Source organism: Erythrolamprus reginae, chromosome 13 (genome assembly GCF_031021105.1).
Source record: "Erythrolamprus reginae isolate rEryReg1 chromosome 13, rEryReg1.hap1, whole genome shotgun sequence".
NCBI lineage: Eukaryota > Metazoa > Chordata > Lepidosauria > Squamata > Dipsadidae > Erythrolamprus > Erythrolamprus reginae.
In genome coordinates, this window is record NC_091962.1 from 9,852,458 (window position 1) to 9,866,399 (window position 13,942).

At 45.5% G+C, this 13,942-nt stretch overlaps 1 protein-coding gene across 2 annotated transcripts in view; it reads left to right on the forward strand.

Moving 5' to 3' along the window:
* GANAB (glucosidase II alpha subunit) overlaps positions 1-13,299 on the forward strand; it is a 54,007-nt gene extending 40,708 nt beyond the window's left edge. For both annotated transcript variants that reach the window (XM_070766524.1, XM_070766525.1), the window contains 5 exons: positions 1,196-1,270; positions 2,193-2,306; positions 7,071-7,183; positions 7,285-7,385; positions 11,236-13,299. In XM_070766524.1, coding sequence (XP_070622625.1) covers positions 1,196-1,270; positions 2,193-2,306; positions 7,071-7,183; positions 7,285-7,385; positions 11,236-11,345 — 513 coding nt within the window. In that variant the 3' untranslated portion in view covers positions 11,346-13,299. The remainder of the gene's footprint in view (positions 1-1,195; positions 1,271-2,192; positions 2,307-7,070; positions 7,184-7,284; positions 7,386-11,235) is intronic.
* The last annotated feature ends 643 nt before the right edge of the window (positions 13,300-13,942 follow it).

The following is a 13,942-nucleotide window of genomic DNA, read 5'->3' on the forward strand; positions in this document are numbered from 1 at the left end:
TTTTTTTAATATATTGGGGTTTTAAATTTTGTACAGTATGTTGTTTTATTATATGCTGACCTGAGTCCGTCAGAGGATGGGTGGCTTATAAATATGAATATTTATTTATTGGATTTATTGGATTTATTTATTTATTGGATTTATATGCCACCCCTCTCTGAGGACTTGGGGCATCTTGCAACATACAAGAAACAACAGGATAGATGGATGGATGGATGGATGGATGGATGGATGGATGGATGGATGGACGGACGGACGGACGGACGGACGGACGGACGGACGGACGGACGGACAGACAGACAGACAGACAGACAGACAGACAGACAGATAGATAGATAGATAGATGGAAAGAGATAGATAGATAGGTAGATAGGTAGAAAGATGGAAAGAGATAGATAGATAGATAGATAGATAGATAGATAGATAGATAGATAGATAGGTGTAGATAGATAGATAGATAGATAGATAGATAGATAGATAGATAGATAGATAGATGAAAAGAGATAGATAGATAGGTAGGTAGGTAGGTAGATAGGTAGAAAGATGGAAAGAGATAGATAGATAGATAGATAGATAGATAGATAGGTGGAGATAGATAGATAGATAGATAGATAGATAGATGAAAAGAGATAGATAGATAGGTAGGTAGGTAGATAGGTAGAAAGATGGAAAGAGATAGATAGATAGATAGATAGATAGATAGATAGATAGATAGGTGGAGATAGATAGATAGATAGATAGATAGATAGATAGATAGATAGATAGATAGATAGATAGATAGATAGATAGATAGATAGATAGATAGATAGATAGATAGAGATAGATAGATAGATAGATGGAAAGTGATAGATAGAGAGAGAGAGAGAGATAAATTGATAGATGGAAAGAGATAGATAAATAGATAGATGGATGGATGGACGGACGGACGGACGGACAGACAAATTAAATATAATAAAATGAATATAGTTATTATTAATTAGACTTCTATGCCACCTTTCTCAACTGACTTATATATATTTTATTACATTTTAATATTTATTTATTTATAAATAAGTAAATGTAATTAAATAAATATAATTATTATTAATTAGATTTCTATGCCTGCCTCTCTGAACCGACATGCAGTATTCGTTTTATTTATTTGTTTGTTTATTAACAAATATAAGAAAACAAATAAACAATTTTCTCTCTGCAGATTTGGTACGACGTCCACACCCACCAGAAACTCCACGCCCCGCAGACGTTTTATCTGACGGTCACCATGAACAGCGTGAGTCCGAGATTCGGGGTCTAATCAAGCATGGCCCCCCCTTGCAAAGAGCTGCAGGGGAGGGGGGGCAGTTGTGATTTTTCTCAAAGCCTTTCCCCCCCAACCCCATGCAGAGCACCAAAATATGCTCAGCCAACCTGTCACGCAGGGGTAATCGAGATCCTGTGTGTGTGTGTGTGTGTGTGTGTGTGTGTGTGTGTGTGTGTGTGTGTGTGTAGATGAATACAGGTAGTCCTTGACCTACAGGGTGCGTTCCAAAAGTAATGCAATTTTTTAAAAAAGTAATTTACTGAACAGATTTGCACAAACACTTAAAATTCTTCAAAGTACTGTCCTTGGGCCTCTACACATTTTTTCCAGTGACTCTGCCATGACCGGTACGCGCCCTGGAAGGCGTCTTCGGGGACCTCTCGCAAGGTCTTCGTCACGGCTCACTGGATCTCTTCTATGGACAAAAAACGGGGTTCTTTTCAGGGCTGGGAACAAAAAGAAGTCTGCTGGGGCGACGTCAGGACTATAGGGGGGGGGGGCAGTGTTGGCACCTGGTGTTTGGCCAGGAACTTGTGGACTCGTAGCGTGTTGTGTCAAGGCGCATTTTTCATCCATAGAAGAGATCCAATCAGCCGTGATGAAGACTTTGCAAGAGGTCCCCAAAGACGCCTTCCAGAGCGCGTACCGGTCATGGCATAGTCTCTGGAAAAAATGTGTAGAGGCCCAAGGACAGTACTTTGAAGAATTTTAAGTGTTTGTGCAAATCTGTTCAATAAATTACTTAAAAAATAATAATTGCATTACTTTTGGAACGCACCTTGTACGACAGTTTTATTTAGTGACCATTCAGCTGGAAAAAGTGACCCCTCCCTCAGGTTCCATCTCCTTCCACAACCTTCCTGAACTCTTAACCTTTTCTCCGTTCCCAAAGATCCCCGTCTACCAGCGTGGGGGCAGCATTGTGGCCCGGAAGGAGCGTGTCCGGCGTTCTTCGGACTGCATGCAGAACGATCCATACACTCTCTACGTGGCTTTGGGGCCTCAGGTGAGATTGGGATGCAGGGATGGATGGGTTTGGAGGGCTGCACCACAGCAATAGCCCTTGGACTTATATACCGCTTTGCAGTGCTTTTACAGCCCTCTCTAAGCGGTTTAAAGAGTCGGCACATGGCCCCCAACAATCTGAGTCCTCATTTTACCCACTTCAGAAGGATGGAAGGCTGAGTCAACCTTGAGCCTGGTGAGATTTGAACTGGTGAACTACAGCCATCAGTCAGCGGAAGCAGCTTGCAGTACTGCACTTTAAGCGCTGTGCCACCAAGGTTCCTAAATTATGATGATTGAATGGAATAACACCATCAAAAGACCTGGCCAGCCCTAGCAGGGATTCAGTCCAGTTCACTGGAGATTGATATTGATGATGATGATGATGATGATGATAATAATAATAATAATAATAATAATAATAAATTACAGAGAGGGGCAGCATACAAATCCAATAAATAATAATAATAATAATAATAATAATAATAACAACAACAACAACAACAAAATGACAATAATAATAATAATAATAATAATAATAATAATAATAATAATAATAATAACCTTTAAAGCCCTTCATGGCACTGGACCAGAATATCTCTGAGACCGCCTGCTGCCGCACAAATCCCAGCGACCGATTAGGTCCCACAGAGTGGGCCTTCTCCGGGTCCCGTCAACTAAACAATGTCGGTTGGCGGGCCCCAGAGGAAGAGCCTTCTCTGTGGCGGCCCCGGCCCTCTGGAACCAACTCCCCCCGGAGATTAGAACTGCCCCTACTCTCCTTGCCTTCTGAAAAGCTCCTTAAGACCCACCTTTGTCGTCAGGCATGGGGGAACTGAGACATCTCCCCCGGGCATTTACAATTTATGAATGGTATGTCTGTATGTATGTTTGTTTAGAAAATGGGGTTTTTAAAATGTTTTTTTAAATAGTAATTTAGATTTGTTGTAGATTGTTTTTCACTTTGCTGTGAGCCGCCCCGAGTCTGCGGAGAGGGGCGGCATATAAATCTAAATAATAAATAAATAAATAAATAATAATAATACAGTAATAATAATAGGATTTATGTGCCACCCTTCTCTGAAGACCCCTCCAAAATTTATGTGGCTAAGTCAGACAGTTTTGCCCCATCTGGCTGGGGAATTCTGGGAGTTGAAGTCCACAAGTCTTAAAAGTTGCCACAGTTGGAAACCCCTGTCTTATACAGAGGGTGGACAAACAAATGGAAACACTTGACTTTTTGGCATCATAATGTTTGAGCATGTTCAAATCAATCAAAACTTGACATATTTTAATGTTTTTTTTAAAAATTCTGTTATTTGATATGTTTTTTTAAACTACCTTTTTGTTTTACACAAATTTAAGGAAATTGGTTATAACCTTCTAGAAATGGCAGACAGAAATCTCAGACTTTCAAAGAGGCCAAATTGTTGGTGCTCGAATGGCAGGCGCTAGTGTCACAGAAAGTGTCCGGATGTTTGGCGTTTCAAGAGGTCATGTCTCAAAAAGTCATGACTGCTTTTGAAAGAGAAGGGAAAATGTCCTCAGCCAAGCACAGGTCTGGTCGAAACTCGAAGTCGTCTGAGAGAGATTGGTCGGACTCTAAAGCGAATTGTTAGAGCGGATCGCAAGACCGCAGCTCCTAAAATCACTGCAGAGCTCAATAGACACGTACAGAACCCAGTTTCCACAAAAACTGTTCGAAGGGAGCTTCACAAATCTGGATTCCACGGAAGAGCTGCGAAGCGTTTCCATTTTTTTGTCTACCCCCTGTAGGTAGTCCTCACCTTAACAGGTGTTTAGCCACTATTCAGAGGCTCTTAAAAAAAGGTGACCTAGAACCAGCCCTCAGACTTACAACTAGCCCAACATTTCCACAATCGCAGGAACAAAATTTCAGGTCCCTGGGAACTGGCTTGTGTTTATGATGGTCCTGAAACGCTGGATCATTACCATTTTTCATCTTTGCAACCAGCAATTGGAGGATAGAGGAAGCTGGATTCGATGCTCCTCTGAATAACTGCAAGGATTTGCGTCACAAACAGTGACCAAAAGGGTCCGAAAGATAGGTGCAACTCATACATAGTTGCCCAGGGCAGAGATTTTGCAACGTGGAGGTGTTGTGACGGATGGTCATAAATAGGAGAAGCGGTTGTAAGCGACTTCTTCAGTGCTGTTGGAACTATTAGTCACTAAAAGAATGGTGGCAAGTCGAGGAATGGGATAGGATAGAACAGAAAATTAATTATTATTTTATTATTATTATTATTATTTATTGGATTTGTATGTCATCCCTCTCCGCAGACTCGGGGCGGCTAACAACAATGATAAAAACAAAATGTAACAATCCAATTAATAAAACAACTAAAAACCCTTATTATAAAAACCAAACATACACAGAAACATACCATGCATAACTTGTAATGGCCTAGGGGAAGGAATCTTAACTCCCCCATGCCTGGCGATAAAGGTGGGTCTTGAGTAATTTGCGAAAGACAAGGAGGGTGGGGGCCGTTCTAATCTCTGGGGGGAGTTGATTCCAGAGGGTCGGGGCCGCCACAGAGAAGGCTCTTCCCCTGGGGCCCGCCAAACGACATTGTTTGGTCGACGGGACCCGGAGAAGGCCAACTCTGTGGGACCTTATCAGCTGCTGGGATTTGTGCGGTAGAAGGCAGTTCCAGATGTATTCTGGTCCAATGCCATATAGGGCTTTAAAGGTCATGTTTTTAAAAAATTACAATAAAAATTATTTTTAAAAAAAGAACAAAAAATTAAAAATTGAAGAGAAAATAGAAGAGAATAGGAATTGGATATAGAAGAGAATAGGAATACAGAACAGAATAGAATAGAATATAGAGAATAGAATATAGTACAGTGAACCCTCGAGTTTCGCGTGTTCAAGTATCGCGAAAGGGCTATTTCGCGAGTTTTCAACCAGGAAGTAAACTCCACCATCTGCGCATGCGTGCCCTTCCACGCATGCATAGATGGTGGAGTTTCCCCGCCGGGCAGAGGCTTCCCTGGGTCTTCCCCCTCTTGCCCCCGTAAGACCCCAGCGGCGGCGCGAGCAACGGCGTGGGCGGGCGGGCGGCACGCGCTTGGGGACATCCCAGCTCCGCTCCCCAGCTGGGGAAAGAGCGCGCGTTTGGGGACTCCCTAGATCCGCTCCCCAGCTGGGGAGCGGATCTAGGGAGTCGCGCGTTGCTGGGGAAAGCGCGCGCGTTGCTGGGGAAAGCGCGCGCGTTTGGGGACTCCCTAGATCCGCTCCCCAGCTGGGGAGCGGATCTAGGGAGTCGCGCGTTGCTGGGGAAAGCGCGCGCGTTGCTGGGGAAAGCGCGCGCGTTTGGGGACTCCCTAGATCCGCTCCCCAGCTGGGGAGCGGATCTAGGGAGTCGCGCGTTGCTGGGGAAAGCGCGCGCGTTGCTGGGGAAAGCGCGCGCGTTTCGGGACTCCCTAGATCCGCTCCCCAGCTGGGGAGCGGATCTAGGGAGTCGCGCGTTGCTGGGGAAAGCGCGCGCGTTGCTGGGGAAAGCGCGCGCGTTTGGGGACTCCCTAGATCCGCTCCCCAGCTGGGGAGCGGATCTAGGGAGTCGCGCGTTGCTGGGGAAAGCGCGCGCGTTGCTGGGGAAAGCGCGCGCGTTTCGGGACTCCCTAGATCCGCTCCCCAGCTGGGGAGCGGATCTAGGGAGTCGCGCGTTGCTGGGGAAAGCGCGCGCGTTTCGGGACTCCCTAGATCCGCTCCCCAGCTGGGGAGCGGATCTAGGGAGTCCCGAAACGTGCGCGCTTTCCCCAGCAACGCGCGCGCTTTCCCCAGCAACGCGCGCGCTTTCCCCAGCAACGCGCGACTCCCTAGATCCGCTCCCCAGCTGGGGAGCGGATCTAGGGAGTCCCGAAACGCGCGCGCTTTCCCCAGCAACGCGCGCGCTTTCCCCAGCAACGCGCGACTCCCTAGATCCGCTCCCCAGCTGGGGAGCGGATCTAGGGAGTCCCCAAACGCGCGCGCTTTCCCCAGCAACGCGCGCGCTTTCCCCAGCAACGCGCGACTCCCTAGATCCGCTCCCCAGCTGGGGAGCGGATCTAGGGAGTCCCCAAACGCGCGCGCACCCCAGGCGCGAGCAACGGGGTGGGCGGGCGAAGGGCGGGCGGCAGTGGAAGCAAAAACACTATCTGCGCACGCGCAGATGGTGTTTTTACTTCCGCACCGCTACTTCGCTAAAAATCGATCATCGCGTGGGGTCCTGGAACGGAACCCTCGCGATGATCGAGGGTTCACTGTACAATAAAATATAGAATAGAATAAAACGGTTGTAGGAACTGGACATGGCTAGTTTAATAAAAAGAAGGATCCACAAAGACATGATAGCGGGTCTTCCAATATCTCAGGGGTTGCCCCAAAGAAGAGGGAGTCAACCTATTCTCCAAAGCACCTGAGGGCAGACCAAGAAGCAATGGGTGGAAACTAAACAAGGAGAGAAGCAACTTCAAACTAAGGACAGTGAAAACGATGCTTGCCACCAGAAGTTGTGAATGCTCCAACACTGGAAGTTTTTAAGCAGATGTTGGATAACCATCTGTCTGAAGTAGCGTTGGGTTTCCTGCCAAAGCAGGGGGTTGGACTAGAAGACCTCCAAGGTCCCTTCCAACACTTGCTATTATTATTATTATTATAAAATGAAATAAAAGAGAATAAAGTAGAGTGACTTTATTGTCACTAGCCTGTCCCGAGTCCAATCATTTGGGTTTTTACTTTTCTCAATCCCTCCAGGGAACCGCCCAAGGGGAACTTTTCGTCGACGACGGACACACGTATAATTTTGAGACAAAAGGACAATACTTGCACCGCCTCTTCCGTTTCTCGGGCAACGTGTTGACGGCCAGGTAATCAGTCTAGGAGTTCTTATATTTCCACCCCTCCTCTCCATCTTCCTTCCCCTTTAAATCATCCAACACCCCCTTGAAATTCCCCAATTTTATTCCAGCTCAGCCGACCCAAAAGGCAGCTTTGAAACCCCGGCTTGGATCGAACGGGTGGTGATCCTCGGAGCGGGAAAACCAGGGGCCGTCTTCCTCAAACAACATGGTGAGTTTGCGGTGGGGCCAAAGTTACACCATGTTTCCTATTCCCTTTTGGGTGGGAATGGCGAATGATTTCCTTTCCTGGATAAAAGCTAAGCAGCCTAGGAGAGAACTTGTTCTGCCGGGCTCTCTGATAGGAGCCTCCCGAAAATTCAAGGGTACAAATTTCAGACACACACACACGTTTGAAAATTCAAAACAATGTTCTTTATCACGAAAGTCAAAATAAACTAAGCACTCTTTTTGTATTGCAAAGAGCACTCTTCCCAAAACAACCGGGTAGTCTGTACAATTTCCCTTAAGCAGTCATTAAGTACTTAGCTAGCAGCTGTGAAGAAACTTCACACCCCTTCTTCTTCCAACGAACACACACGTTGCTCTGCTTTGGTTTCAAAGGCGTGAAAAAGCAACAAAGTCCAGCAACACAAGATTCCCGACGAACTCCGATCATATTTTCTTCCACAACGGCCAAACCCACATGCTGCTATTTGTCGCAGCAGCCCTAATTACTGGAGCCCCACCCAAACACAGGTGGCCTCCCTTATTTCCTGTAATATGTCTTTACTTGGTCTCTTCTACACATAATTCTGCGCTTGCGTGGGTCCAAAATGTCTTCATCCGAATCAAAGGAAGATAAGGGAGATTGACTGCCTGGGCTGTGTGCCAAGCCCTCCTCTGCCAAGTCACTCCCACCTTCTTCTTCGTCCCAGGAAACTAAACTCTGAACTGATTTTGTCGGCAATAACACAGGCCTGTGACATGGTGAATTTTCCCCTGCATCCACCTCCCCATTCCCTGGGGCAGGAGCTGGGGCAGAGCCAACCACAACAGAACTAAGGAACAATTTCCTGACAGTGAGGACAATTAACCAGTGGAACAGCTTGCCACTAAAAGTTGTGGGTGCTCCAACAATGGAGGCTTTTAAGAAGAGGCTGGAAAATGAGTTTGACTTCAAAGTCAATTGGCTCTGGGGTAGTTTGACATGTGCAAACCTTGTTCGATTAATGTTAGCATTCCACTCTGGGCTTATAACCAATGTTAGGATCCTAAATTTAGAAACAGAGTACAGTGTTCCCTCGATTTTCGTGGGGGATGCGTTCCGAGACCGCCCGCGAAAGTCGGATTTCCGCGAAGTAGAGATGCGGAAGTAAATACACTATTTTTGGCTATGAACAGTATCACAAGCCTTCCCTTAAAACTTTAAACCCCTAAATTGCAATTTCCCATTCCCTTATAAACCATTTAGATTATTACTCCCCATGTTTATTTATTAAAGTTTATTTTTTTTTAAAAATTATTAAAGGCAGATTTGGCAATGACACATGACGTCATCGGGCAGGAAAAACCGGAAAGTATTTTTTAATTAATATTTTTGAAAAACCGTGGTATAGACTTTTCACGAAGTTTGAACCCGCGAAAATCGAGGGAACACTGTATATGTGGCACAGTGGTGGCTGTTAAGCCAATAACACAGACTAATATAAGTAGAGTATAAATATTATTTACAGACTAATATAAGTAGAGTGTAAATATTATTTACAATGTATACAATAGATTAACCAGTATACAGTCAGCTACATACATATCCAGGTCAAGCAATCATATACAGTTCTATACACACAGCAGCTAACCATTAATATTACACAGTTCTACATAATACCATAATACATAGACCAATATTTAGCACACAGCAATAGCAAGCATTAGCAAGACTAACCGCAATAGCCACTAACAACAGCAAAACAATACAATACAACAACCCAGTAGAGCAACACACCTGACTCCCTTTTATGACTAATTGCAGCCTAACTCTTAAAGTAACATTATATTATTTCCTCCAAACATACATTGCTGGTTAGTTCATATATGGACGAACTCTACTGGTGAACTATGTAGTACAGTGGCACCTCTACTTAAGAACTTAATTCGTTCCGTGACCAGGTTCTTAAGTAGAGAAGTTTATAAGTAGAAGCAATTTTTCCCATAGGAATCAATGGAAAAGCAAATAATGTGTGCAAACCCATTAGGAAAGAAATTATTTTCTGGCAGCCCAGAAAAGCCCAAGATGGCCAGGATTAAAGGGAGAATGGCAGGAAACTGGCCGGGCCTTTGTGCCGCTCTCAGATTTCCTGGGAATTTTTTCCGGGCTCGGGTTCTTAAGTAGAAAATGGTTCTTGAGAAGAGGCAAAAAAAAAATCTTAAACACCTGGTTCTTATCTAGAAAAGTTCCTAAGTAGAGGCGTTCTTAAGTAGAGGTACCACTATACTGACAATTAGGGTGGGTGGGTGGGTTGTGTGTATGATGTTTTGTGACCTTAGAGATCAGGACCCCGGTTTAGCCAGTTGGGTGAAACCTACCTGTGAATACCCTGGAGATTATGAGAAGTAGGTATATCCTGTCTAACAAAGAGGAAGACTAGGGCAGTGTTTCCCAACCGTGGCAACTTGGAGATATCTGGACTTCAACTCCCAGAATTCCCCAGCCAGCATTCACTGGCTGGGGAATTCTGGGAGTTGAAGTCCAAATATCTTCAAGTTGCCAAGGTTGGGAAACACTGGACTAGGGGTGACATGATAGCAGTCTTCCAATATTTCACAAACAAGAGGGAGGTCAAGCTATTCTCCAAAGCACCAAGAAGCGGGACAAGAAGCAATGGATGGAAACTTATTAGGGAGAGAAGCAATCTGGAATTAAGGAGAAAGTTCCTAACAGTGAGGACAATTAATCATTGGAACAGCTTGCCACCAGAAGTTGGGAATGTCCAGCACTGAAGGTTTTCAAGAAGATTTATTTATTTATTGGATTTGTATGCCGCCCCTCTCCGGAGGCTCGGAGCGGCTAACAGTAACAATAAAACTGTGTACAATAGTAATCTAAAAACGATTAAAAACCCATTAGTATAAAAACCAGACATACATACATACATACCATGCATAGAATTGTAAAGGCCTAGGGGGAAAGAGGATCTCAATTCCCCCATGCCTGACGGCAGAGGTGGGTTTTAAGCAGCTTACGAAAGGCAAGGAGGGTGGGAGCAATTCTAATCTCTGGGGGGAGTTGGTTCCAGAGGGCCGGGGCCGCCACAGAGAAGGCTCTTCCCCTGGGTCGCGCCAAGCGACATTGTTTAGTTGACAGGACCCGGAGAAGGCCAACTCTGTGGGACATAACTGGTCGCTGGGATTCGTGCAGCAGAAGGCGGTCCCTGAGAGAATCTGGTCCAGTGCTATGAAGGGCTTTATAGGTCATAACCAACACTTTGAATTGTGATCGGAAACTGATCGGCAACCAATGCAAACTGCGGAGTGTTGGTGTAACATGGGCATATTTGGGAAAGCCCATGATTGCTCTTGCAGCTGCATTCTGCACGATCTGAAGTTTCCGAACATTTTTCAAAGGTAGCCCCATGTAGAGAGCGTTACAGTAGTCGAGCCTCGAGGTGATGAGGGCGTGAGTGACTGTGAGCAGTGACTCCCGGTCCAAGTAGTGTCGCAACTGGTGCACCAGGCGAACCTGGGCAAATGTCCCCCTCGCCACAGCTGAAAGATGTTTCTCTAATGTGAGCTGTGGATCGAGGAGGACGCCCAAGTTGCGAACCTTCTCTGAGGGGGGCAGTGATTCTCCCCCCAGGGTAATGGACGGACAGATGGAATTATCCTTGGGAGGCAAGACCCACAGCCACTCCGTCTTGTCTGGGTTGAGTTTGAGTTTGTTGACACTCATCCAGGCCCCAACAACCATTTGTATGGCCTGGTATAGTCTGCTGCATGATCAGAGGGTTGGATTAGAAGACCTCCAATGTTGCTTCGACTTATGGTCTCTCTCTCTTCTCTCCCACCCCGCTTCCTTCTTCCAGGAGCCGGCGAGTCTCGCCTGGATTTCACCCACGAAGCCGAGACCTCCGTTCTAACCATCCGCAAGCCCGCCGTGAACGTCGGAGACGACTGGAGCATCTCGCTACGATAATGGCACGAGGCGGGGGGCAGGGGAGATGAGAATTAGCTGGGCAGAGGGGCAGGGAGATGTTGGGGGGCGGGTACTTGGAGGGGGGGTTGAGGAGCTCTAGGCCAAGATCCCATCCACCCCGCCCCCATCCATTGTGTAGATAGATCTGGAAGCTCCCCGCTGCCTCTGTATCTTAGGTCGAAGTGTCCCAGTTCAGAAGGCATGAAACGGAAGTGGGATATCTTTCTCCTCCCTTCCTCTGGCCTGTGTATCCTTCTCTTCCTCCTACTTTTTCTCCTCCCTCTCAAGTCCCTCCCCTATTTATCTTTTTTTCTTTCCTTCTCCTCTCTTTCTTCCTCTCTCCTCTTTCTTTCTTCATCCCTTCTTTTTCCTTCCTTCCCTTTCCTTCCTATCTCCCCACTCCTCCCATTTTTTCTTTCCTCCTTCGTTCTCTTCCTCTACTCTTTGTTTCTTTGTCTTTCCCTCCCTCTTTTCTTTCCCCCCCTTCCCCTCCTTTCTTTCCTATCTCTCCACTCTCATCTTTTTCCTTCCCTTCTTTCTATGTTCCTTCTTTCCTCCCTCTTCCCTTCCTTCCTGTTTCTTTTCCTTCTCTTCTTCCCTGCCTTTCCTTCCTTCCTCTCCACCCTTCCTCCCTCCTCTCTTTCTCCCCTTCCTCTCTCCCCCTTCTAGGTATTCCTCCCTCCCACTCTTAGCAATATTGGCTGTAAAATGAGGACTCTCCTGGCGACGCCGGATTGCAACCTGTTTTCCCTTTGGGGACTGGAGGCCAAGGCACATATCCTCCCTTCCAATTATTTTCCTGGAAAAGGCAAACCTGGATTGCCTTTTTTTCCAAAGTTGTTGGACCTAGTTCTGTTTTCTCTGCACCCCTTCCCTCCTTCATCTGTGCCCCTTGTGTTCTGGCTGAAGTTTTTAAATCAATTTTTTTTTTTTTGGAACCAATTGGGAGATGGGCTTGAGGATACAACGCCTCAAAATAGAAACCCAATTGACGGTTGGGCAAGGACTGCCTTTTCAACTTCGTTTCCTTGCCAGCCGGTGAATGTAGTAAAATCCCCCCCCCCAAATCCCGTACACAACCCTTTGCAAGAATGTCCAAAAACCTGACTCTTATTCCCTGCAACCTCCCAGGAGGCTCTTCTTGCTAAATCCTTGGGAAGTTTATTATTATTTTTCCCTTTCATCCCCCCAGCCTGGAGGTTGTGGGGGATTTTCTGTTTCCAAGGGAAGGGAGGTGAGCTCGGTGTCAGTCAATCACTGTCACTTCTATTTATGGCTATTTTTATTTTGGGCGGGGGGAAAGGCAAAACTAGACCGATCATGTGAAGATTTTAAAAAAAAAAGTGAGTTATTGTCCTTGTTGCTAGTTAAGCAGACTTGGACTTAAGAGGAAGTGGAAAATGAGACTATACTCTCCGCAGGGACCAAGGAAAAATGGGGCGGGGGAATTGCATGGGAGGGGCCAGGAGCTGCTAGAGAAGCAACCCCCCCCCCCCCCCTTCCTTGCAGGAAAGAGAGAAGCAGGGTGCACCTGCCTGCAGGAAGGGCTGGGTTATTTTTTTCCCCCCTTTTAGCTGCTCTGCCTCCTTCCTTCCATTCCTGCCTCTGGGCTTCGCTCCCGCTTACAAGCCGGAAGATTTCATTTTGTGGGTTTTTGTTTTTTTAAAAAATAATCTGTAGGTGTCTGTGGATAAACATTCCTGATTCTGGCTGGTTTCTCCCTTAATACGTGTTTGCCAAGCCAGGGAAAAAAAAAAAGGCACAGAGCGAGGCTTTTAGTTTGAAAAAAAAAATCCCTTAAAACATAAGAGACACACACTCAAAACATATGCACACCGAGATCTTTTTCTATATCCCTTCCCGATTGCCATGACATCCGCAGGTAAAGCTTTTACTGACTTGAGTGTTTTGATAAAAGATGGAGAATAAAAAATAAATAAAAATGCCGTAAAAAGTCTCGCTGTTCTGGTTTGAACTAGTTTTGTGTTGAAGGAAAAAATGGGTCAAACCCTACTTCTTCTGGTAAAGTACCTGCTTGAAGGCTTTTGCTCAGAAAGACCAGTTTTGTTTCGGAAATAAGTATAGTGGTACCTCTACTTAAGAACTTAATTCGTTCCCTGTCTTAAAAAAACCTTTACAATGGTCATTTTTTGAGAATTTATTGCGATTACTATTGTATATTAAGGTATGCGGTTAAAATTTCCTTGTAAACAATGGCAAGTGAGCAAACCTTTTAAAAGTTTTTTTCAAAATCATTTTTAATCCTTTAAGACAATGTTTCCCAACCTTGGCAACTTGAAGATATCTGGACTTCAACTCCTAGAATTCCCCAGCCAGCATTTGCTGGCTGGGGAATTCTGGGAGTTGAAGTCCAGATATCTTCAAGTTGCCAAGGTTGGGAAACACTGCTTTAAGAGAAAGTGATTTCAAGGAAGCTAAGACACTGTTTGAAGTTTAATTTTTTTTTCTTTAAAAAAAGCTTTGCAATGGTTTCCTCAAGAATGTATTCCTATTGCTATTCCATTAAGGTATGAGATTACTTTCTTATGGAAATCAAGAGTGAGCACTCCTTTAAAAAAAAAAAAAATTTCATCCTT